This window comes from Ischnura elegans, chromosome X (genome assembly GCF_921293095.1).
Source record: "Ischnura elegans chromosome X, ioIscEleg1.1, whole genome shotgun sequence".
In the NCBI taxonomy this organism is placed as follows: Eukaryota; Metazoa; Arthropoda; class Insecta; order Odonata; family Coenagrionidae; genus Ischnura; species Ischnura elegans.
This window is the reverse complement of record NC_060259.1, coordinates 98,589,236-98,615,493: the sequence shown is the minus strand read 5'-3', so window position 1 is coordinate 98,615,493 and position 26,258 is coordinate 98,589,236. Positions and strand designations below refer to the sequence as shown.

Below are 26,258 nucleotides of genomic sequence, written 5' to 3'. Positions count from 1 at the left end.
AAAATCCATAAATCTGGGTTAAAATACTTGGTAGACTAAATGATCTGACCATGATGAATTTCACACTTGGTATGAAATGGATGAAAACACATGTTTGGTACTTACACCATAGGAAAGTGTATAATTTGGCTGCCGTGAAGGTGAGATATATGCCGTAGAGGGCACCCAGGTGAAGGTACGTGAAGACGAGCACATTCCTCCACACGATATGCACCTGCCGATTGCTGCCGATGCTGCTGCTACTGCTATTCGTCTCGGCGGACGCCTTCTCGCCCTCGACCGATGAAGGCAATACCGAGGGCTCGTCCGGCCGGTACGCCGCGGGGCTGGTCAAGTTTGGAGCCATTGCCAGCTGCTCCTGCGCAACCAAGAGAAGCACGAGTTTAATCACAACACTTAATGCCGCAAAAATATCAAAGTCCAGATAGTCCAGCGAACCCGGAATAATGTGGACTTAAGTGTCCGGGTTAACAGGAAAGGAGTAAAATTTAAAAAAATCATGAATTATTATATACATTATTACTATATTAAACATTTATTTATTGCATAGGGGAGAGTAGGGAAATGGCGAATACCTAAGGCATTTTTTTTTCTAAATCCGAAATGACTTAACCGATTTTAAAATAAATTTGTTCCATTTAAAGTAAGTTTATTGTACTACAAAATAAAAATTATTTTTATATTTACTATGACCTATAGATTTACATATTTAAAATATCGAAACCCTTGCTTTCTTCGGTATTGCCCGCCATGTCGGATAATGACGAACACATCTATTGCCATATAAATAACAAATGAAATCAATTGTTAGCACAAAAACTCAAAAGAAATCTCTTATATATTTATTATTCCATAACAATGCATAGTACAGTCATTGTATATACGTAGTAGATATCTTTCTTAAGGAAAATCATAATATGTTTAATATATAAACATTATAAAAAACAATAGCCTGAAATTGCCTCAAAGCAATGTCAACAATGGTTTAAGGCATATTAGGTTTATTTCTTAAAGATCCCAAGTGCCACTCATTTTCTTAAGCAAATATCACACTGGTAACCCTCTGTAGTGTACCAGCCAGAACACAAAGCAAGTGCCCAAATTCCACTGGTGCACCTGTACCATAGTTCACCATCCTGGCCAAAGTCCTCACAGACGAAACACTTGTCTTTGTCGGTTTCCATATCATTGAACTCATTACCATCACACAAATTGACGTCACTTGACTCTTCTTCTGATTTATCTTACAAATCCTTGAAGAGATTTTTCTGAGCCTTTTTTACGACTTTCATTGGTAGTTTTCCTTTACCTTTAGGTACATTTTTTTCCATTGTTCTGCTGTTCTTTTTTTATCATTGTTTAGTTTTGTATCTACAGGCCTATCTTTTGAGACCTTTCCATCTTTCACTTTGAGCTTGTTTTCTTTTTCAATTTTCATCTTACGTTTAACTTCAAGAACAGATTTAATCGGTGTTGAGGACAGTATTTCCGAATGTTGCTTTGGCCTTCCCTTTTTTTGTTTTGCTCATCTGGTCCTTTACTTGCTGGGATTGGCAGAGTATCTTTAAAGGAGGTCCCAGGGGTCACTGCAACTTCACTTGTTACGGACGTGTTTGGGCCTACATTTGTATAGGTTAAAGCACACCGTCGTTCATTATGTAATTGCTTACTTGTTGACGGGATTGCCAAAATGTTTTGAAAGGAAGTTCTAGTGGATGCTGCAGCTTCACTTACCGACATGTTTAGGCTACTTGCAGGGCTTGCGGGGCATGATCGGTTGTTCTGTAGACAGGAATCTTCTACAAGAAAATCTTCATCCGTAAAAATATTAGGATTGAAAGGGTAGATTCCTGTATGGTGATCTTGATTTTGCTTACGAATTTGTGTGTTTCAACATTCAATAATCTCATATTCAGTGCTGTGAAGTGGCCACTGGTAAAAGAATTTTCGTTGTGGTGTTTCTATCCCGCAATTTGTGATGACACTGAGGAATTAATTTTCGCTGTGTGTGTGGGTGCGAGGAAATAGCGTCCACAAGTGAAGTATCGAGAGATGCTTTCGCCCGCCTATGTTTAGTATTTATTTATTTACTTATTCAAATCATTTTACTTGGCCTCTGAGTGACTTTTTCAGTTACTGTTGATAAAATAAATGAGCATTTGCTTTGCACATTTGGTGATTTTAATTTAATGATATCCCGCATAGTATCCCGACGGCATGCAACACGAAAAGCAAGAATAAAAGGGGAATGGGAACTGGAGGGGAGTATAAACGGTAGGGGAGAGTGCTAGTTTACGGCAAACTTCCGCCATATGCGCTGCAGTTGCTCCAGCCGCGTCGTTCGCTCCGCTATCTACACTTTTTAACATTGAATTGCATATCTATGGATATGCTAAGGATTTCGTGATCAATGTGAGGAAAAACAGAATATTTGTGCTGTGCGCGCAACTTCCCACCTCCAACAACGCTTCCCTCCCTACTGCCACTCCTTGGAGAACTACTTGGCACTGATTCCCACAGTAATACATTCCCCTTAGTCAAAAAAAGCATACAAGTGAGATGTGTAAATATCACCAGACATTGTAATATGCTGTTTTTTCTGGATGAATGAATTGTGGTGTCGACTAGCCAGAAACACCTGCGGGGATATCGGGTTTCGCTACGGAACTGGAGGCTTTGGGAAGAGCGGACTGTGGAGAAAATGGAATGTCACATGATACGTAGTGGTCCCCAAAACACATACTGTATACTGACATATGCACGGTCGCGCTTGAGGTTGCGACCGTGGTCTCATCTCACGAGGGAGATTCAAACGAACTCGTCGTCGTATTTAGCTTAAGCGTGGAACAGGAGAGGGAGAAGAGACGCGATCAGCGCCCCATCGCATGGCGGCCGAGAGGTTAAAGAACTTGGCCGCAAATCGAGGGATCTGGGTTCAAATTCCGGTCAGGGCGAATGATATTTCCTCTCAGTAGTTTCGCACAAATCTGCAAATAGATTTTTTTTGGAGAAGTTTCTGGCCTTTTATAATGGACTGCATGCTGCTGAAATAACATTTCCCTCCGCTAACTTGTGTTTCTGGAGAAAATATGATGAATGGAGTTCAAATGAATGGCAGATGAATGAATGCCAATGACATGATCCAGTCATGGGCGTACCCAGCGAGGGGCAGCTGTTCCTCCCCCTAGAAGCAAAAGTAAATTTAATTCAAAACGAAATTTTTGAAAAAATGTTCTTTAAATTCAAGGAAAGTGCCATTAGTATAAAAAATGTAATTTAAAGCGCTGTTATAATTTTCTTGCAATTCTTTTTTCTTCTTTCGAGCGCTGTTTCATTATTATAACTTGAACAACCACGGCTTGCCCCCCTTTAGTTTTGATCCTGGGCACGCCCTTGGATCCAGTATGGAATTTTTGATTAAATGGACTATTGGCTTGCAAAATAAGTCAAAGGAAAGTCAATTATAGTTATCCTTTTTATTAGTAACATTCTTAACACAATTTAGTGACATTATACTAAATGTCCTCGCTAACCTCGGAAGATATATCGTGCAGGAAGAGGTACATAGTTATTTCAATTATCATCCGTCTTTCTGCCAAGGTAATGTGCTCTGCGCATTTCAAAATGGGCCATCATTTTCCCCTAGCAAGCAAACTATAAGAGGGATTGCTAGTGCCGCTCAGTGGCGCAGCGAGGGGGGGTTTTGGGGGGTAAAACCCCCCCAGAGCTCAGAGAAATTTTTAAGTTTTCTCCATTTTACTTAGTTGGATTGATATTACTAATGGAATAGTGTAAGGATGATTTAAATATCCCTCAGAAAGCCGTAACACTCACTGTTTTGAACCATTTATCTTTAAAATTACGCACTTTATTAATCTCGCAACTACCGCTTATCCTGGTGGGTATGCTATACCACCACACACTCCGGTATTAGTTGCACCTAAACACCCCCCATTCTTAATTCCTAGCTGCGCCCCTGGTGCCGCTGAGCGATACTTTACACATATGCGAGTATTATCCAAGATATTTTTGTCGAAGGAATAAGCACTGAAAATTTCCTTTTTAGAAAATAGTTTAATTTTTGCAGGATAAATTTTCCAAGGTTATTATCTCAGGAAACAAGGAAAAGAAGTCAGCCATTAACACTCCCTAAAATGGCCCAGTAGTCACGCTCACGCATTCAGAAATTGATTTTTCGACCAAAATTCATTTAATAGTTATACTAGCTGACCCGGAAAACGTTGTTTTGCCCTATAAATTATTTCTTGTAATTATTTTGCCGGTCAAATGAAAAATAACTAACTTATTGTAAGTGTGTGGGTATGTGGTATATGACTGAAAGAGGAAGATGCTCTGAACGATGTTGACTGATACAAAACAGTAAATGTTCATTTTTTAACTCATTGTACTTTTATTATCTTTTATGCTTATAAAAGAGGGTGTCTGTTTGTCAACCAAAGTTAGTTCGTAGTTGCATCTCATGCTCCCAAATCACGTGGTGCTACTTTTGGTTTTGTCCTTGGCGTCTTTATTTCATTACCAGTAGCTACGTCACGTCATGCAACCTCTGTGGTTGCTTATCCTACTGGGTAGACAAAACCCTTGACATGGTCTAGTAAAACATAACTAAAAGGATTCTACTCTTGCCTATTAATACTCTTTGAGAAAAACATTTTTTGAGGCGTGCGTAAGTTCATTCTGTGCCTAATATACAGAAATCACTGTTTACATTGTTTGCAGTTATATATGTAGGCCATCATCAGACCTGCTTTGTTCTTTTACCTAAAACTCCTGCCATGTGGCCATGAATTCCCAGTTCCAAGGTTCCCACTTCTCTGGGTATTGTACTTCCCGAGCAACACCGGGTGGCCTGCTAGTAATCAATAAATTTCAAATGACATCTCTACCACAAATTATGACTATTAAAAAAAAAATTATCAGCCTCTGAGTTCAATGGAGGGTACGATATTTTTAGTAAATCTATCTTTAGATTTAGAAAACCGTGATACGAGAATTTTATATATTAGATAATAGGGTAGTTTCCTCCATCAAAGAAAACGAAAGGCTTCCAATTCGTTACCCACCATTAGTGTATTCATAACATACAAATTATTTTGTTTTAGAAATACCAGTTTAGACGAATGGCAATGGTCAATTTTGACCGCATTTGAGAAAGGCCAGATTGGCGCCCATGCGATGCCACTCCACGTGACGTCACAGGGACCTAGATGCTATACGAGTAGGTAGGAATTTTACATCGTATGAGATTACCAATGCATGCATGAAACACAGAGCTCAGGGAAACATGTCTTAATAATCACCTATTAAAACAGCCTAAGGTCGGAAAGTTTTCTTCGTTTGATAGGGTATTAATAATCCTTATTTAAGCCAAGCGCTATCTGCTAGCAAGGTACTCTGCTACCTGCTAGCAGCGTGCATCGCATCAGCGCTCAAAGCCTCGCCCCAAGGTCACCTCACGCGGCGACAGCGGGAACCAGAATGACGTCACACGGTGTTTTCCCAGCATTCATACTTAGCCGTCACGTTTTCGCGCGCTTGAAAATGTTCACTTTTCATTTAAACGTAACTTCGTGTTAGACATACAGAAGGACATAGGACAAGGTTTTAGGGATAAAGCCATACCAAATACCAATTAAGGACATATATCTGTATTTCGAGACTTTCGAGAGTCTCGTGGAAGTGATATCGTCTCGTCTCGTCAAATAGTGGTCTCGTCTGGAGTCTCGTCTCGAATTCTACCCAACGGCCTCGTCTCGAGTCTCGTCTCGAAAACGAGACGAGACGAGAAAGTCTCGAGTCTCGCGGCTACACTAACTCTATTCACCACACCAATCTAATCCCCTAGTCATAGCTATAGTGATAAATACCTTATAATTTGCGGAGCTCTTTAAAATAATGCCTTCGAAATGCAGATGCTGCTCTACGTTAGAACGTCAATATGGGTCGATGAGATAATTTTCACCCCCGGCAAAAGTCTCGTCAAATAGTGGTCTCGTCTCGAGTCTCGCGGCAACACTATGTGTACGCTATTACACGAAACCGGAGCGCCATTACCCGAAACCGGCCCGCCAAATTAAAAAACACCTTGCGAACAAACGGTTCCTTATTTACTTAAATTCCAACTATATATGTTGAGCATGCATGTTCAACAACATATTAGACTATTACTAAGACATCTACGGTGAATAATAACGCACACATACCTTAAACCATGTAGTGATGTCCTTAGATCAGAAGCGACAAACTCACACTTTTGAAATCAACTGCCTGAAGTGAATTGAGTTTAGAGTATATAATCTTTGAAAATTGAGCGAGGGGTGGGGTCGCGGCTGCAGTTTTGCATTGATCCCGCTAGGGTGCAGCACCTCACGGGACCAAGAAATAACGCATTTGAAGTGAGAAGGGGATGTGTTCGGCCAAGAACCCTACATGTAGAGTTCTTGTGATCGGCATTGCCCGCTGTTCGCCATTAATTACCCTGTTCTCCCCTACAAATACAAAATAAAAGTAAAATTCAATTGTTCAAAGAAACTATCGAAAAAACTTGAAACTGTGCTTTAAAAATATGATTAAAACCGTCTTAAGTACTGCATATTGACAAAATTTACATTGATAGTACACTACAAAGCGCAAGGTTTATCGGGCTATCCGCACTTTTGTTATCCGAGTCTGCGGGACCCTACCAAGCAGAGGAACCAAGCGGTCTACATAGAGGAGGCCCTCGACTGTGTCGTAAAATTCCAACGAAACGGAATAGGGACTTGAAGGCAGGAATAAGCTTGGATCGGTGAGTCAGAATTACTCCAGAAGAACGAATTCAAGCAAAAAAGATATAAAAGCAAAATTTCATAACACCGTAGAATGGAATCGTATGAAATTTAATCAAATTGTTTATTAAAAAAATTATTTATTGAATCATTCAAAAACAGCCGATCCGGCCTTTGCATTGAGTAGACAACTTAAAATCTACAGATTTAACAAATATAAACTTTAAAAAAAAAATATAAAAAATATTCAAAAGATGGCTTTTTAATTTCATTCGTTGATAAGATCATTCCCTTTTTCACGAAATAAGAAATAATAAGCATATCCCACCGGTAAAATGTTATGCTCTGAATCTGTTTCGCCTACACTGTAGAATATTTCAGGTATAGCAAGTTGGAGCCTTGATTAATGCTACGACTAAGAGTGCATTCAATACAAAGAGCGAAATAAGCAATGATAGGACTCATTACTTCCATACATGCCCAGTTTTCAAATCGGATTTCGTCATTAGTTGAACTTTTAACACCCAGCGGAGTAGGAAGAAACACAACCGGAAAAGCTATATTCTTTGATGATTAAAATTGATAAGTACCTTGATGGAAAAATAAAAATTTACCAACAAGATGCTTCTCAGGAGCCTCTTGTTTGATGAGTGACAGCTCGCCGAGTGAAAAGATGGTTGACCGTCCCCAAATCCGGAGGAAGAACCCATTCCCTCCAGGGCTCGCTCTAACTGGATTTCAACAGTTCTTTTCCAAAGATTCGAAAACCAGGCTTGAATTGCAAGAGTCCTCAAACCCGTATTGTAATGTAAAAGGAATCCAAGTACATGTGCATCATAAAAATGCGTCGTGTTGCGACAAGGAAATAAAATAATTCAAAGAGAAAAATTGAGAAAACATCACACGCTGCATGGGGACAAAAAAATTCTCGCACAGAAAAAGTGAAAATTTCAGTGAAAAATCATGAAAATAATTGTGAAAATCAGGCTTCTATAAAGAAAAAGTAGAAGATATATTTAAAAAATACCCCAGACAAGACTCGACCTTAGAACGTCAGAGTCATAGTCAAACATCGTAGCCACTAGGCCACGACAGTATGTATTTCTTTCTTACGGAGTTCTGAAGGGAATTCAAAGCCAGATACCTTGACACCTACGGATCCTTGCGCCTCTAGTGACTAAAGTTGGAGTGCGAATTAATGCGCGGAGACCGGTTTCACAGTAACGTGGCAACTGCTCCCTAGTGGAGCCTCCCATGAACTCCTATGAACTCTATGACAAAAACTTTCGATCAAGTAAACAGTAAGCCTGTTCGCAGAGACAAAAAATGGGCTCCAAAATATGACTCTTGAGGAGCTTGCTCGGAATCACAAGCTTCCTCAGTCGTGCGCAACGCCATACAACTCTGTAATAATCATGTCATGAATAAATGTGTGCAAAATGCTTGCAGTGTTATGTCATATGTCGGGGTTGATGTCGGTCCAATTGTCTCCAGGGGCAAGGGAAAAAATCTGTTAACTTACGTGATCGAAGATGGAAACAGAAATCATAAAAGAAGAAAGATCTGAAGCTTTCCCGGCGTATGATGATGTTGAAGTTGTTTCGGGTTTTCCACCGGGTGAGGCTCTCCACCTCTCCATCTCTGCCGACGTTTCGATGGCCATCTCCAAGCCCTGATGACGATGGACGACATGGCCATCGAAACGTCGGCAGAGAAGGAGAGCCTCAACCGGTGGGAGACCCGAAACAACTTCAACATCATAATAAAAGAACACAATACTCGCATACTTTGTTTTATTTTTTAAATCAAAAGAAAATTTTAAAAGAGCATTCCGCTTAATATCTAAAAAAGTTATAATAATAAGCAGGCTTCACGAAAAAAACTTAAATTTAGCGAGTAAAAAATACGACTTCAGTTTTCGATGGAACAAAAAATACATTCACTACACAAATACATCGGAATAATACAAATATGAAACTCTCATGTATTATCTTTGGTCAATGTTCGATGATGAATTCAAACATTTACTGAGGCGAATAATATTTTTGAAGGTACTTAGTAATTCACAAAAAAACTTTATTTCCATTCACAATAACACCTTCACCCCTTTTTTCATAAATATCTCATCCAGCAATTTCATTTCCTCAACTAGCATGAGGTGCCCCACCGAAATATTCTCTCCCTATCAGATTCCACATCTCAATTTTCGTACTCTCCTTCTTCACTGCATATTGATCTACTGGGGTCCATCCTTTTAGACTAAGGTCCACCATCCCACTCTATATCACTTACGCTATAACGCAACGCTATACAGAAATTCCCAATCATCAATAGATTCCTGCTTATGGACTCTTTCTTTAGGACGTTGTCTATAATAAATCTGTCCTCATTTCCTCGTGGGTGCCTCTTCTCCTGTTAAAGTGGTTCGAAAAAAAATTTATTCTCATGAAGATGCCAAGATACCATAGAGTAAGTCAGTGGCGACGCGTGCGTTTACGCATGTTAGCAAGTGCACACCCAAAGATGAATGAATTTTAAAAGAAAAATATTCCTTTGCAACGAGAAGGATAAAAATCCTGTGTACATATGTAAGAAACATGAACCTCCGAACGCTACAACTATCTCCATTTCGAATTCACCGCTCTACAAGTGTGCGATCCCGTGGCATCGCGCCGGTCGCATATTCGGTTTATGCAATCGCTTGTGGGTGCTCGGGCGGGACGAAGTAGGCGGGGGGGGGGGGGGGGGGGTCGGGTATGTCGGGGTATGTGCTGCTCAAATGGGTGATGGGAGCAGACTCAAAACGATGCGAGTGCGCATGCGCATACTTGGCGAGTGATTCGTAGGTAGTGTAGCCGCCACCCACACTACCTGCGTCCAGGATCCTAGTCAAGGCCGGTAAAGGACCTTTTTACCGACCTTGATCCTGGTCAATTACGGACCTTGATCCTGGTCCGTCTGCAACAGAGTTATCTGTATGGCCGTTTTCTACACTACTTCCTCATAGGGTGTAACTCATAACTATGTAGTGCATTATCGAAAATCCAGAGGACTCTAGTCTGCAAATGCATCAAGTGCCAATTAGCGGCATTGATTTGAAATTCATGCTAAAAACGCTTTCCTTCGATTGCTTCGATTGTAGTAGCTACTTAGCGGTGTATTTTCTATACTAAATGGTGATTAGTGTCAATATTTCTAAATTTTACGTGGAATAGGTGAAAGCCTTTCGTTTCGTATATTTACAATCGCTTATAGTTGTAATTCTTGCTAGTGCCGGTATATGTTTTAACATGAATCCAGTTACGATCCAGGAATTGAAAAATACGAACTTTTCTCAACTAACGATTGAAGAAAAGCTGCGAATAAAGCAGCAAGGAAGATCTTGGCCGACATTAGAATTAATTTAGACTACTAAGTGCAAAGGAAAGGATGGGACCAGGAAGTTTAATGAAAATGCATTTGCGAAATACGAATGGCTGTGTGGATGTAATGTGACAAATCGCCTCTTCTGTTTTCCATGCCTTATGTGACAAATCCACCACTTGGAAGCATGGTGGATTTTGCGATCTATGTCATTAAAACAGAAGACTGAAAAGCACGCAAGTTCTAAGAGTCATATGAATGCTGAATTAGGATTTAGTATGTTTGGTAGATACAGCATTAGAGAACAACTCGACAGTGCTTTCAGACGGAATGTTGAAAAACAAAATTCAGAAGTTGCCAAAAATCGTTATTTTTTTTCTCAGATCATAAATTGTGTACGATTCTGTGGTGCATTTGAACTGGCTTTGAGAGGGCATGATGAAACTGCGTAATCCGCCAATCCGGGCGTTTTTCGAGGTCTGATCAACTTCACGGCAGAATTAGATTCAGTTCTGAAGGATCATCTGCTCCAAGCTACAGTCTTTAAAGGGACATTTAAAGACATCCAGAATGATCTGTTGCAATGCATGCTTCAAGTTTGTCAGGAAGAAATAAAAGTGAAATTAATAAAGCAGATTAAGTATCGGTTATACCTTATGAAACCACAGATTTATCCACGCTATATCAAATGGTAGTTTTATTTCGATATGTTCTGCCAGATGGTAAACCAGTTGAACGATTCTGGACATCTTTAAATCCCAGTGACGGCTGTGCTTTGGCTTTGTCCGCGAATATCAAAGAAGTTCTGACTGAAGTGGTTCCGGATAAAAGAAAACTAGTTTCGCAAAGTTATGATGGAGGCAGCGTAATGAGCGGTCGTCACTGTGGAGTTCAAGCCTTAGTGAAAGAGGACTATCCTTTCGCCCATTATATGCATTGCTACGCACATAAACTAAATTTGATTATGGCTCAAGCTACAAGTCAAAACACCCCGGTGAGAACATTTTTCGCTGATACAAATGAAATTCCTACGTTTTTTCAAATTCCCCGCAGAGGGTGAAAGTATTAGATGAAGTGGTTGGAAAGTGATTTCCTGGCGTGTCAAATGTGAGGTGGAATTTTAAGTCGAGGTTAGTTTAAACCGTTTATGCCCACAAAGAGTCATTATGAGAATGTTTGGAGAAGATTGAAAATAGCAGTACATAAAGTAGTGCTATTGCTCAAGCAAGAGGATTACGCCTTAAGATTGAACAGCCAGTTTTTATGTTTTGGCTAGAAGTCTTCCATAGAGTAATGCCACACGTGAGTATACGATCAGCTACAGAGAAAATTAATAGACTGTGTCAGCAAATGCAGTCATTACGGATTTCGAATCCGCAGTAATGAATGTCATGGAGAGCATTGACAATCTTTGTAATAACTTAGAAACAAGACATGAAAAAAGAAGACGTGAGGACACTTTCATTTCCAGAAACCTAGCTGCAAAAGAGGTTTGTGATGCAATACTCAGTCAGGCTGAGGAACGATTCTCTTAAGGCATCGTTTCTTCTCTTCCGAAAATTTCCCAAATTTCAACGAGGAATTCCCAGAAAAGTATTTGCATAGTGTGCATGAGTTATAAGAACAAGTTCGTCTTCGGACTGAGCTTGAAATAATTTACATGCGCGAGGACTTCCGGAAAGTCTCCAGTGTCGTTGCTCTACTAGGATTCATTGTTGACAATAACATTCAAAACACATTCAGTGAAACAACTAAACTGCTGAAAATTCTGGTGACTATTCCGATGACAACCAGTGAAGCAGAGAGGTGTTTTTCAACCCTTAAGCGTGTGAAAACATTTTTACGTAGCACGATGGACGAGGACAGGCACTCTGCTTTGGCGATGTTGTCAATTGAAAAAAGGTTCCTGGATGGTATCGAAGGTTTCAACGACAAGGTGACAGACAAGTTCGCTCAGAAGAAAGGAGAATGAATTTTATCTACCATCACTTGTAAAGGTGTGCTTAGAATAATTATTTTCATTAGCATGCTAATATTATTTCTATTCATGCAATTTTAAGGGTAGAATGTACCAGTGAAATGTTTTGCTTGCTATGTATTCTATTACGACGAAATATGATGCTCATGGATTAGGATTAACGTAATATAGTTAAATCATCCCGTATCTGCTCTAATGCTCACCCTAGATAAATTACCACCAGCCGCCACTGCAGTAAGTATAGCTTCGTATATTAAGGGATATGTATCATTAAAAATACATGGGAATTTTCATGGTGGATGGTTTGGAAGCAATAATTGTAAGACGGCAAGTACACATATCGATAATGCATCTTGATTTATCACACATTGATGTAATGTACGCGTAAAAATATTATGGTGTAAATTGTAATGTAAATGTAGTTCTGCCACAAAACGGATGACCATCACATTACATGTCAGGATAAGAATAAAACCTTGGCACATATTTAATTTTTTCCCGAAATTCTGGAAAATTGCTGAATAAAAAAAAAAAACATGCTAGTAATAATTAAATGGCACTTTATTCTCCTCAAATAGCTGAAGAAAGTATTGGTTGAAAAATACTACTAATTACTACTATTAATACTAAAAAAATACTATGTACTGACTTAAGATTCATCTAAATCTACTTACTACCCAGTAAGCCGCCTAAAATGCGTGTGGAAGGGAGTGTTAGGACACCAACCGATTACGGATAAAAAAGAAGTGCTCTAAGGAAATTACGACCAGCAATTATTAAAGTCTTTTATGGTTCGGGGGAAAAACGAATTCCCACATCTCTCCGTTCGGCAAAATATCTCTCTTAATTTATCGCTTCTGTCGGACCTGGAAATATAGTGGGGCTCTAATATTATGTTCTCTTAAAGATATCCATTCTCAATTGTTCAAGCAATCTAAGCCTAGCGCGCAGCCTCCGAGTCTCCAGCGGCTCCCAGAATAATTCGCTTAACATCTGGGTAAAGTTGTCTGTACGCCCGTAGCAGTTTTTGACGAACCGCGCAGCCGTCCATTGTATTTTATTCAGTTCGCGGATTAAGTCTTTCTGCACCGAATCCCATACGCTCGCTGCATATTTAAGGTGCGGTCGGACGAGTGCGAAATAGCAATTTTCTTTTACTTTCTCATCCGAAAATCTTCCCGCAATACGCTTGACGAATCCTAATTTCTTCAGGGCTATGCCGCAAATATTCCGTACATGAGTTCCCCACGATAGGTTCTAGGTAATCGTAACTTTCAGGCACGTCACTTCGTCTGTTGCCTTTATGTTAAAAGCATCCACAGCATAAACATGGTTATAGTTGGACGAACTCTGCAAAAAATGTACCAACATGCATTTGATCAGATTAAGTTCGAGTCCCCCCTCTTGGCTCCACAAATGAACATTGTTTAGATTGGATATTGAAGTGAAGATTGGAGTGGATAGCAATGTCAATCCAATCTTATATAGGCAACCGGTGTCAATAGTGAACATAAGGGAGGCCTAAGATGCTAGCATCATCCTTCCCCCCGAAATAAGGAAAATAAAAAATCTGAATTATTTTAATGAATTATTAATTAGATTTTCGATTTTCACTGCATTGCCGTCGGATGCAGTAATACCTTTTTATATTTTATTTAAATTCAATGCATCATAAGGTGCCGGTAATTAAAAAGTCTTGTGTTGGCCCAACCTTCCCTCAAATATATAACCCATATTCGTCACAAACCTATGCTGGTGATGAATCAACAAGATATGTAGAGTTGGAAATACGTATTGTTTTTAGTACTGCAGTTGTAGTGGGATCTTCTCAGGGACTTCGAATCCTCCCGAACGTGTTTAACATGGGCGTAGTTACGATCCATAGCCGTTAGGAGTGCTTGGTAGGAAAAATATAAAAGTATTAAGGACAAATATAATGTTATTTTGTCAAAATCAATCGATATCTAACTGCTGAGCCTTATGTCACCATCTCTTCATCTTTTTCCTCCCCGTTCACATTACTGGCTTCGTATCACCCATCTTTGCTAACAGCTCCTTCTCCCCTTTCCGTTCCCATATAGTATTTTATGTCACATTTTATTATTTATGTCAACTTTGCTTTGTAATCCAGATATTTTCCCGGCCCAAGGGTCAAAACTGGTCTGAAAAAAGCAGCCAGTTTCATTTGACCTAGATTAACTTTTCGTTCCTCAAGATTCCCGTTCGAATGATTCGCTGTTCCTCTCTTCTCCGCATCTTTTTAACTGTTCACTGAACCGAATCACATTTCCAGGTAGAATTACTAAAAAAGCTCTCGATCTGACATTTTCTGTAGCATTTATTTACGATTATCCCCAAAGTGTACAGATGAAGAGCGTTTCGTTAAAAGTTATGATTTCTTTTATATTTGCCTATCATGCGTTTCCAATGCTACTTGCATAATTTTAATGTGCTGTGTACGAATTAATCGATATATATCCTCACCGCAGGGCAGCTCTATGGCCAACTTGGCTGCCAGAACACATTTGATGCCCACTGAAACATTGTAGGCGGTCTGCAAACGACTCCCTTCTCAGATATCGGCTCCTCAGATTTAAATTCAATCCTCAATGTATAGAGCGCAATTAAAATCCAACCAAAGAATTTTGAACATATAATACGTGTAAGACAAAAATTTCGGACAGTGGGCAATAACAAAGGGTGAGAAACCAATGTAGAAATAACATTTTTTTGGATGTGGGAGCTTAAAAATACGAATAAATATGATCGAAAGCTGGAAATCGTTAATTCGGAAGATAATATTTACTTGTATCCAAAAATGTCTCTTCTCATCCAAAAACAATCGAAGGTAGCTGGAAGGAATTTCTTAGTATTTTAATTTCATCTTCTTCCACAAACAATAGGTAAATAGAGTGTTGTAAAGTAGATACTCAATTTTTCAGGGGGTGAGTGATATCTTGACTTGTATTCCGACAACTGACGTGATTTTGCACCTTAAACATAATTAAAATATAATGGTGACTAGGTGTCGCTCAAAAGGCCTGAGTGTAATATATTAACGGATAGTATGAAATGTAACATTGAGGAGAGTCCTCTTTCATAGAAATAGTGACGAACGGTCGCTCACCTTATTAACACTTCTTCCCTTTCCAACTCTTCTAAATAAATTGGCGCGATTAATTATTAATTTTCAATTGCCGCTATTCATCGTTTCCTATCATGAAATCAGCTGCCTAACATCATGCATGATAACCTTTGATACATGAAACTATGTTGAACCATATGTATTAGCATAGATAAATTACGTCCTGACACGGGCAGGCATTGCTTTTCTCAAACTTCCACCTTCCTGCTGCAATGTTAGGCGATATATTTACTTTCCTTCAGGATGAAAGGAGTTTGCACAGCCCTCAAAAACAAACACTGACGCTCACGCACGGCACGGAATCAGACTCGTTCTCCGGTATCTCATAAGAGTCATAGTACTGGTAGCAATTTCCCAGGTAATTGGGATGTTAACTTTGGTGTCTTTTATACGGCACTCAGAGAATGGGCAGATGGGAAAAATCTTGTTCAGGGAAGCCGGAAACGGGATGATTGTAAGAGTGATAATTACATTCCGATTGATATTACACTCTCGTCGCCTATAGTCGTTTCTCACGAAGAGTTTCAATGCATAACATAAGCGAATTCAACCTGTGTTAAACACAGTGACAAGCTTCTAAAATGACTGCGAAAATTCACGACCATGAACCTAGAACACTCACTGCTCTAATTTGTCTTCAGACTCACTAGATTGCGAATGCCTGATACATCAGAGAAATTTTCGCTCGTAGAGTACGACGGTTTGTACACACACATTGATGCCATCTCGTCACTTTGATTAATGAATGTATAGCCATAGGTTAAGTTATGTCGGAGTCAAGTTTTCGTACACAACGCTTGAGCTTAACAAATGGCAAATAGTTTGCTTAAAGTCCTTAAATATACTTAGCGCGGCAGAGAAGGGAAGGAATAAGATTTTAAGATCATAAACCTAACCAGAGAGTATTCTTCGAAATAAATAGGTATGCAAGAAGACTACATGTTAAATTTTATCTCCATGAATTGATTTGGAAATGACAGTTTTAGAGTTCATGTACCAAATTATGAAAGTGTTTCTCAAGGAGTTCCAATGGCCTCGAAAATCGCAAGTAAACTAAATTTGAAAACAGAATTTAAGGGAAAAATGATTTTTATGGAAATGACTAAGATCCTAAACATTCTGCAACGATGGCATGCATTCATTTCAGCATATCTTGAAAAAATAAATGCGCTTTCAAAAATGCCGCCCTAGGAGCTATCAACGGCTAGAAATTAACTAGACCTTTTATTCAGCAAGCTGTTGCATTTCAGAGTCATAACTTATGAGATATAATATCACATAAATTATGACGCAACGTCCATCATTTAAGTGTAGTAAAAAGTCAGATACCCAAATAACCGACTGTATTTTTACAATTGAATACGGGAAAAAGTTGTTTGAGCAGGAAATGCCACACATACCAACAAATAAATCAACGATAGCGAGTAGAATAAAATGGAAGTGAGCAAACGAGGTTGCGCCTAGCACTTATTGAAGTCCTCTATTGGTGGGGGAGAAACGAATTCCTACACCTATCCGTTCGGAAAAATAGCAAAAAAGATGCACGCTACCGACTATGCATTGCGTCGAAGCAAAAAAATCGATTTCCAAAAACAGTTAAATCTTTTGGAAATGGAAAGCTGTTCCAGTAGATCATTCTCGACAAATATTGCCCCATTATAGCGAAATAAAACTATTTATATTGGCCCTCGGCAGTGGCGTAACTACGGGGGGGATGTGTCCCCCCCAAAGCCTTAGAGAAATCATAATATTATTTTAAAATCTTGTCTGGACTTGATAAATAATAACTGCATCTGCTGTAAAATGCATTTCAGGCATATTATTCTTCAATATATTTCCTGAATTCCCCGTTTCCTGGGGGGGGGGGGGGGTGGCCCCCACTAACCTCACTCATCCCCCCAAAGCATATTCCTAGTTACGTCACTGGTCCTCGGTCATACGCGGCACTAAAATACTTCAAAATAGAATGCAATAGTAATTGAATACCAGTTTCAATTTTACAGGATTTAAATATAATTCATAGTTACTAGTATTTAAAAACTTCAATATATAGCGCCCTCGTGTTTTAAAAGAGGGAGATATTAGCAAAAGATGAATGGAGGCGGTCAGTGGTTGGGTCGTGGCCAACTTTTTCAGTCAAGACAAAGACAAACCATGACTGCAAACCCTAGGGAGGGCAAGGGGATATAATCAGTCACGACCTAGCACTTCGTAGCTCAGGGAAAATCCTCAGAGAAACTCTTAGCTTTCCCATCAAAAGCAATTTTAACCAGGAAAATCACATGATTCGAGCGTGAACTACGTGATGCATGCTGCATTTCCCTAATGGCCGATTATGCCCTTGAAAGAATGAGCAGGTCAAAGATTCTGTAAAAAAATATGGACATGGTAAATAAACAAAGATTTTCTGTAAACACAAACCGTGACGAAATAACTCATGTTAGATGGGTGGCAAACTTGCTGATTCTGAATCGCATGCCATAAACGACACCGAGAAAACAATGAAAAGCGTCTGCACAAAAACAACAAAAATGACTGATTCGAAGACTACAAATAAAGTTACATCTCCGTGATAAATGTTTTTATCGTAAAGATAACTCGCACAGCATGATTAGTGAAAAATATATGAGCGATAATGAAACGAGCACATCCATCAAAGAGGAAAACAGCATAAATAGTGGATTAATATCCATTTTGAGGTATAAGAGCAATTTCCAGAGAATTATTTCTTGCTAATGAATATAAAGATACAAAATTATTAATACTTTTCATGTCATAGCACATACAATAAGTAACAAAATATTCATAAGGTATGAAATTCTATAGGTATCTGTATGAACACCAAGTTATTTTTTTATAGAATAGAACTACGCATTCACTATTTGCATCCCAATTGTTTATCACTAATTAAGTACCATAATTATTATCTCAATTCTCACTACACTTTTCATAATATTTATCTGAAAATAAGCCGGATAAAAATGTTAAGACAAACTGTATGTGGCAGTGACGAAATAATTATTTGAAATGCACTTCACACTTGCGAATGGGCAATTATACTGGTGATTTGATCACTTCTGAGCTTTCATTTTTTCGAAACATTCAAGAGCGACATCCACCAAAGGTCATGACTCCAAGTCAAAATTTGTTTTTACGCTGCAAAAAATGTGAATGCTTAAGTTCAAGACTCGCTGGACAACCCTGAAACTCTAGGGAGAAAGTCAAAGCACAACTCTAGGTTCTCGTGATAGAGGAAGAGAATTGATTCGCGCAAGAATTGGAACAGTGATTACGCTGCAAAATGCAGCGAGTGAATTGTAGGCAAGATGGTTAAGGAAAGGTTCATCTGTTGCTACTCAAATCCTCTCCCTTGAGATCGCGGGTTTCAAAGAGTCGGGTTACGATATGAGTTTGTTGACCCCACGACTAACAATAAGCCATGAACAGTAAGCCTATAAATTTACAGTTGAAAATTAGAAAGGTGAAGACGGCGTCTAGGAGAAATGAGGCATGAAGAAGTTGTTAGCAGAGCCGATTCGAACCGTAAAAACGATGAGAAACTGTTTGCTGATGCACGCTTAGTTGTCAATCACGGGTAGTTTGTAGAACATCATCCACAACTTGGCGTTATGGCCAGAGGCTTCTAAGCATGCAACTAATTACCATGGGAAAATTGGTCGCAAGGAGAAGAGCGGCATCGGTGATGACTTGGAGCAATTATTTGAGCGCGGTAACAGCACTTCGACCCAAGGTTTTGACTAGGACTCAAGGGATGGGTTTGAGGATCGCATGCTCGTTAAAGAGAGGTGACTAAGAAGAGTGCTGACTTCATATAATGAATTATTCACTAATTTGTAGGTCATTAACACAAGAAAATATCCTTAATGGCTTTCTTCTTGTTATCGCTGAAGGTTCAAACTATTTGGTTAGATCTCAAGGTTCAAACTACTTATTCAGAGTGATCGACATCTCTATTCTTCCGTGAATTATTCAGGCAGTGATATGCCAAAAGAGAAAAGTGAAAAATTTTCTAGGGGTGTTACATATTATTCATGTACACAAAGTCGTCCCGTTTCAAGTAAATCGAATTGAAATTGGTGTAAGAGAATGTAATTAAAACCTTTGACTTCGAGATTTATCTAAAATTAGTAATCATTAATTTAATAATAAGTACATAAATAACTCAATAATTTATAGTTTTATGCATTTGAAAGCCTAATAATGAATTCAAGTTAGTCAACATTTTCTTCAAATAAAATTATGTTTATCTCTCAATATTTTTCATGAGCCTTGTTTTAGAAATCTGTATATTCGTTCTCTATAATAGTTTTAGGTACTGATAAAGAACAAAAGTGTGCCATTAGGAATTAATTTTTTCGTCAGCGCAGTAAGGATTGGATCAAATTAAGTAGCAGCTAACCGAAGCACAGCTCCAAAGTTTTAAAATGTACTTCTGCTTCTGGCATAGCCAAAGCCAAATTTCACCACCTCTGGAATGACTGGTTGACTATGGGCTCTGCGGGAAAAATATACTAGCGCCTTGATGATCAACGAATTATAATTTTTGCCAACTTAAGCCGCACTTAAAAAAATAATAAACCTAGCTGAATTGCAGGACCAGTCCGCGGGATGAGTGGTTCTTACAAAAAAAAAAACAAATTTTTTTCTTCGTCTCGGTTCGCGTCCTTACGCTTAGGATTATCTCAAATGGCGCAGTGGTCGTAATCATGCTTAAACTAGCTGTGCACAGTGAAAGTGAAGAGTTTGCTCTTCTAACCGTACTAGAGGGCGTGGCGGTGGGGGCAGGCGCACCGCCCCCAGCCGGAGGCGGCGGAGACAAGTCCATCGACTGCCTCCACCGGAATACCGGGTATTCTCCCGGAATGTGACCCAGAGTGTCTTCCTCCTCGGGAGTGGGTACTGCCTTGGAAGGCTCGCACCCACTCGAAACTTCAGAATCTATAGAATTCACCCCGCATTTTTCTCAATATGAAAATACATTACCTAAAACAAACTTTTTCGCCGAATTCAGTCAACGAGAATCATGAGGTTCACATGATCTGCGATTTTTCTATTCTGATCTTGATCACAATCGCAGATACCGGAAATCGCTCTCGCTGATATTTATTCTGAGCTGTTGTCTAGCTCGGTATACATTTAAATAATATACATTTCCAATAAAACCACAATACTCATATTTCCCACAATAAAGGCTCCGCATTTCCTTGACAGTACATGTTTTACTATCGCCTAGCGTCGGCAGTTTTTCAGGTTCCACTGCGTTACGAATAAATTCGCATCAGATTGTCTGTGGACCTCAGATATTAACCCTCAAAACTTCCTCCCTTGCTTTTCCTAATAATCGAAAGGATTTCCTCACACATAAACTGGAGTACCGGCCTCAAATAGTTATCATAAAAAATGTAATTCCCTCCGAATGCTACGATAATAATATAAATTGAGATCACAGGTAATTTTTCTGGATTTGAATGAAAAGGTCTTCGATCATACTATTTTTATAACCGACTAATATTCCGACCATTCCTTTCAGATTAGAGAAATTAAAAGAGTAATGAATATTTGATGAGACTCTTGCAAGACATTATTTTCCTATTTGATATTCCTAATTCCACCAGAGAGGGGATGGAATAAAATATATAGACGACCTTACCTTATTTCTCCTTGATAACTTCTTTTTTTACCTCTCCCCTATTAGAGGTATGTATAGCATTAGCTTTAAGGGAAATTGGAATATACCAAATGCAAATTTTCTTCCATTTTTAATTAATTTTCAGCACACTATCTCATAGCTGCTCAGATAATAAGACTTTCGAATGGAAAATGCGCTCGCATAAAATTAATTTAAACAAATTGTAAGATAACAGAGCATACAAGCTTGCAAAAGTACCTTGTAAATTTGAAATACTTCTATAATTGTGCAGAGGTTAATTTTTTTCTGGTAGTGCAGGCGTCTTCGAGCATACTTATAACGCTTGTGCGTAACTAGTCCCAAAATAGAACATATAGTATATATAATACAACTAGTATAACTACTGCATCTGGAATGGTTAGTATAGCCAGTACAACTTGTACAGATGTTGTAAATTGTACAGTTTTCTCAGAATCTTAACTCCGAGAAGTTACCATCGTTATTATATCTGAATCCTGATAGCTATCTGCTGATATGAAAGAGATAGCTGAAAACAGTTCTGCGCGTCTCTGAGTAGAGGAATTTCCCGGTATGAGCACCCCGTGGATGATAAGCCGAGTCGGCGTGCGAGGCGCGCGGGAGGTGACGTGGAAATGCCGTTAGGAGTGGAGGGGACCCTTTCATAATTGGGCGGAACACCAAGTGCTCACTCAGTCTTATGCTTCGCAAGCGCATCCAAACACTGACGGATACATGTGTTTTCCACCGGATCAATGGCCTCAGTATTGCCGACTCGACGGTTCAATGGTCGAAACAACGATTCATGAAAAGGTCTGCGGTATTCTAATAAATACGCCCGGAGGACAATAAATAGAATAGCATTTTTGGTAAGCTATATTTCATTGATAAAAACAGTAATAACATCATGTAATTTTGCTTCACACAATGGAATAAAAGTATCTCTAAGAAATTTATGAATGGGCTAGCCACCTCCAGAATTAATATTAGTGAGGCTACGTTTAAACAAACACAAGGATATATGATGATTCTGTAAGGCTAAAATTCATTTCTGGGTGCATCTAGACAAAAAATGACAAAAACTAGAGCAAACAGCACACAATAACTCGTTCCGGTTGTGTGGTGGGTATGTTTCATGCAACGGGCCAGAGGTTCTTGGTGACGGATGATTGGGTACCACACAATGTGGAGAATTTTCTGATCTTCAAATCTTAGAATAATATAATGCTGCCTAACCATTTGGGCAGTTGACTGTGGAGTGAATTTTCACTACCTTTTCCGCGTCGTACTTCAGTGGCCTAAACTATCAGCTCCATGTGCGATTCATCACGGCCTCTTCCTCATTCCCTATTTTAAGGGGAAATTCCTCGAAGTTCGGCAGAGCTGAGTGAAAGCAGAATATTGAGGCACCAAAAACCTATGCTCTGTCTTGAAATGTTGGGCATCCGTGTATGCATATTTGGGGATATTAGGGGTTTTAAAAAAGTTTTCTTTAATTATGAGGTTAACAAAGGTCTACTTAAACCATTCATTTTAATATTAAAATTGCAAGGACAATCGGCTGATTACCAAATTGATGAATTGTTTCGGGCACCATATGAAAGAAATTATTTAAGCTCAATTGGGCATCAACATTTCCTTCAACCTCTACCATTTTGGCTTCGTCTTTCCTTACATTTGTAGTATTTTCTGAGATCTCAACGTAGTCCACGGGAAACTATCATTGGAAAAAATATTGAGTGGGGCAAATGAATACTGATTTTAAAGCAGAAAACTGATTTCTCTGCGGTTTCAAGGTGGCTTGAAAAATTCCTTTCACTCTGTTTGGACGAACTCTAAGTAGTTTCCTTTTAAAATGGGGGAAGAATCATAAACCGTGATACATGGCGCATGCAGCTACTGCACATGCACTGAAGCGGAAGTGGACGAGCCGGAAAAGGTGCTCAAATTTACTCTACTGTCAACGGCCCAAATGGTTACGCAAGGTAGGAGTTAAATTTCAACAAATAAATAAGCGCTTAAGAATTCAATTGCCATGCGACATACTCTGGACAGCGTACTAAACTCTCTCAAGTTTTTAAGATCAGAAGATTATCCACATTTTGTGTGTAGCACCAAATTATCCGTCACCGATTCTATCCGTAGAACCACTGGTCTTTACACACCGCAAAGCTGGTACGACTGCGATTTCAAGGAGCTTCAATTCCTAATATGTCAGATGTGTTCACAGATGTACCGTCGAGATTAAAGTCCATTCTAGGTGAGACGTTAGCGAAAGCTTAGTGCGGAAATCATGGGGAAGGAATCATAGTTGGGTCTGCTTAGCGTTACCGTACTGCGACGTATGCAATTGAATTTCCCCAGTAAAAGGGGTATGCGCTTTGAAAATTCCCGCTGGCACGAAAAAGTTACGAGGAAAGTATTTTGGTAGACGGACGTCTTGAATTAGTTCCTAAGCTGGTCGCATTCAGACGCCAACGATCTTTGCGTCAATTTAATAACTGTACATTCAGTTATTTTTTCAGTACTTCAGCAGGAACTTAGAGGGAACCTTCCGTATTTATAAAACACGTAGAGACTCCAATACTAGCTGAATCGCTCTCCAAAAAGAAGCCGCACCTCGCAGATAGGACCACTGCCACTCACCAACCTTTCGACAACTCTTGTTTTCAATAACCGCCAGTGGTGACACATCCTGCGACCGTGAGTGATCCGAAAGTATTTCCATTTTTGGTCAATATCCCGAGGCTAAATGAGTTATTTACGATCGTTGAAAGAGTTCTATTTTTCTCCAAGTACGTCAGGAACGCAAATTCAGCAATGGGTTTGTTTCGCAACACAAGCGAAAAATGACTCCAAACTTCCGCTGAACCATCAATCAGATTAGACCTTCAAAGTAGCCGTGGAACAGATTAAAACATGTGTAATGGAGAAACGATTTTGAAGTCCTTCGAGAAAATTCTTAGGACCTACTTTGGGCGCAATGTTTGCGGCCATCACTTTCTCTTAAAAACGGGACTCAAGCCCAGTTCCGAAAGCACACGAATAATGCTGGCTAAGTTATCTCCAAATAAGATTTTTCCCACCACGAGGGGCTCTTCACAGCGCAAAGATAAATATTTCTTTTGATTTGCAAGAAGTTAGACATTTTGTTGACTCTTCTTGTGGTGCGTTTCCCTACGAAATTAAATGCTAATTGGTAATCTCCCTAAGATTTTTATCCATCATTTCTGCTATTTATCACGTGCCTTAATCTATTTTATTGAAAATTCAGGCACTAACCTTTTAGATGGGTTTCCTTGACTGCAAATACGAGACTGATTTCCATTCAGAACCACGGAAAGAGTCAATAATCATGATTAGTAATAATCTACGGAAAATGACATCAGTCTATTATTAATTAATAACCCAATAATATTATATTATAATGAATAAACTTAGTGGATGTCAATTCACGCTGCCATGAATATAATAAGTGAAAATCTTCCAGCCAATTATTTAAAAAATATAAAATTGTAGAAGACCTACAGAATATCATAAGCTAACTATCACACAGATTATCTCCTTTGGACGACCTGAATCAAGCTATGTATGGCGAATTAGTACCCAGTTCCCGATTAAATTCATAGTCTAGGATATTGAACTCTTCCGGAAGTGTAAAAAACCTCGACGGCAGAGGAAAACACGAAGATTAGAAAAGACGTGGAGGGGAGAGATGCTTAGTACGCACTGCGCATGACTCTATTGCACGCGGCCCGGAAGCAGTACCTTGGCACATATCAGTAATGGAAGTTTCATAAAAACAACCGAAGGCAACCCGTGATGACAGGCTATTAAAATGATTTCCCGCAAAAAATAAATGAAAGGGCTTGTACACCACAGCAAGTACCTCATCAAATAGGCAATAGTTATTGAGAAGCGGGAGCTACCTACAAGAAGACGTCCCGGTATAATTGGGAATAGAGGGTTTTAATGGAGGTATAATAATGTCAAGTTGTTATCCGTTGCTCACCGACACAATTTCTAAGTATCCGCTTCAACAATCGTTCGTTAAATACTGACCTCAAAACACTGAATACGGTTTCGGGATAAGGAGTGCATGGCGGAAGGGTGGGGGGAAGAGAGGGGAATGGGAGGGGGTATCGTGGTCAAGGTATGGGCGAAGGGGAGGGGGAAGAGTCCTTTTTTTTGTTGGAGGGAGGGTAAGGTTAGGGACACAGTGTTGCCATGGTCGAAGATGAGTCTTCGGAATCAACGCCGCGGAAGAAGCACTTCCACGGCCACTCAAAAGCAACACTTCTCACACGCTGTTCCAAATCCCAGCGTCTGGCCAGTCATTCACTGCCCCCCTCCCCAGCTCCACCTGACGCCCGCTTCGAGAAGTGCATCTTACGAGAGTCGGCGACAGCTATTCAACTGTCCCATCGAAATCTAAGAGTGGACACCTGGGGGGGGGGGGGGGTTATTTGAAGCATGAGGCCCTGCGGGAAAATCGCACTTTCTCCATGCCACTTAGGACTTGTATCTTTTTTGAGTGCACAGACACGAATAAAACACGTCTCCAACGCCCCGCATGAAACAAGTCACTTTTTACACAATCACGCGCGCGGGCACAAAGTATTTATCCCACCGATGATATTTGCCATGAATAAATCATTAACTTCACCAGGATGACCTTGATGTAAAAAAATGAACAGGTTTTATTATTATCCGTATTCTACGTATGCAGCATTACTTCCGTCAGCCTGGCTTGTATCCCTCCCAAAATAGTCTTCAATTTAACCCTCTTCAATTCACATCAGGGTTTCCGAAGAAAAATTAAAAAGGTAATCCTCCCGAAAGGTCGGAGCATCTTGTAAGCGGTCGAGGTAAAATTTTACATGCCCTTCCACAATGCGGAATTTTCTACTCTGATTTGTCCCTATTGAACAAATGTGAAATAGAATTCCAATTCCTAAAGAGTCTCTTCCATTCAAAAGGAAGTCTAAGTTAAGAGACGTTCCGAGGATGTTATGAAAATTTCTAATCATAAAACATCTCACTCTACATTTTCAGGGCCTTGAATCAGATTTTGTGTGACAGACAAGGCAAAATTTCCTCTTAAATTATCCAGTCATCGATTGGCATTTCATGAATATAATTTCATTTGTGAAAGAGAACGCTCAACCATTGATTACAAACACATGGGAATTGAGACTACATCGGGAATATTCTTTTCCTCCGAAAAAAAGGCAACAGCATATCTGTAGTTCATGTACGCAAAAAAATGCTCTCATGTCGCAGATTATGAATTAAAATAACGATTTTTGGGTTTCA

The 26,258-nt window shown here is 39.4% G+C and overlaps 1 protein-coding gene across 1 annotated transcript in view; it reads right to left on the bottom strand.

The window, feature by feature from the left end:
* LOC124170983 (acyl-CoA Delta-9 desaturase-like) overlaps positions 1 to 26,258 on the bottom strand; it is a 77,046-nt gene that overhangs the window by 24,495 nt on the left and 26,293 nt on the right. Inside the window, exon 2 of the mRNA XM_046550094.1 lies at positions 106 to 358. Coding sequence (XP_046406050.1) covers positions 106 to 346 — 241 coding nt within the window. The 5' untranslated portion in view covers positions 347 to 358. The remainder of the gene's footprint in view (positions 1 to 105; positions 359 to 26,258) is intronic.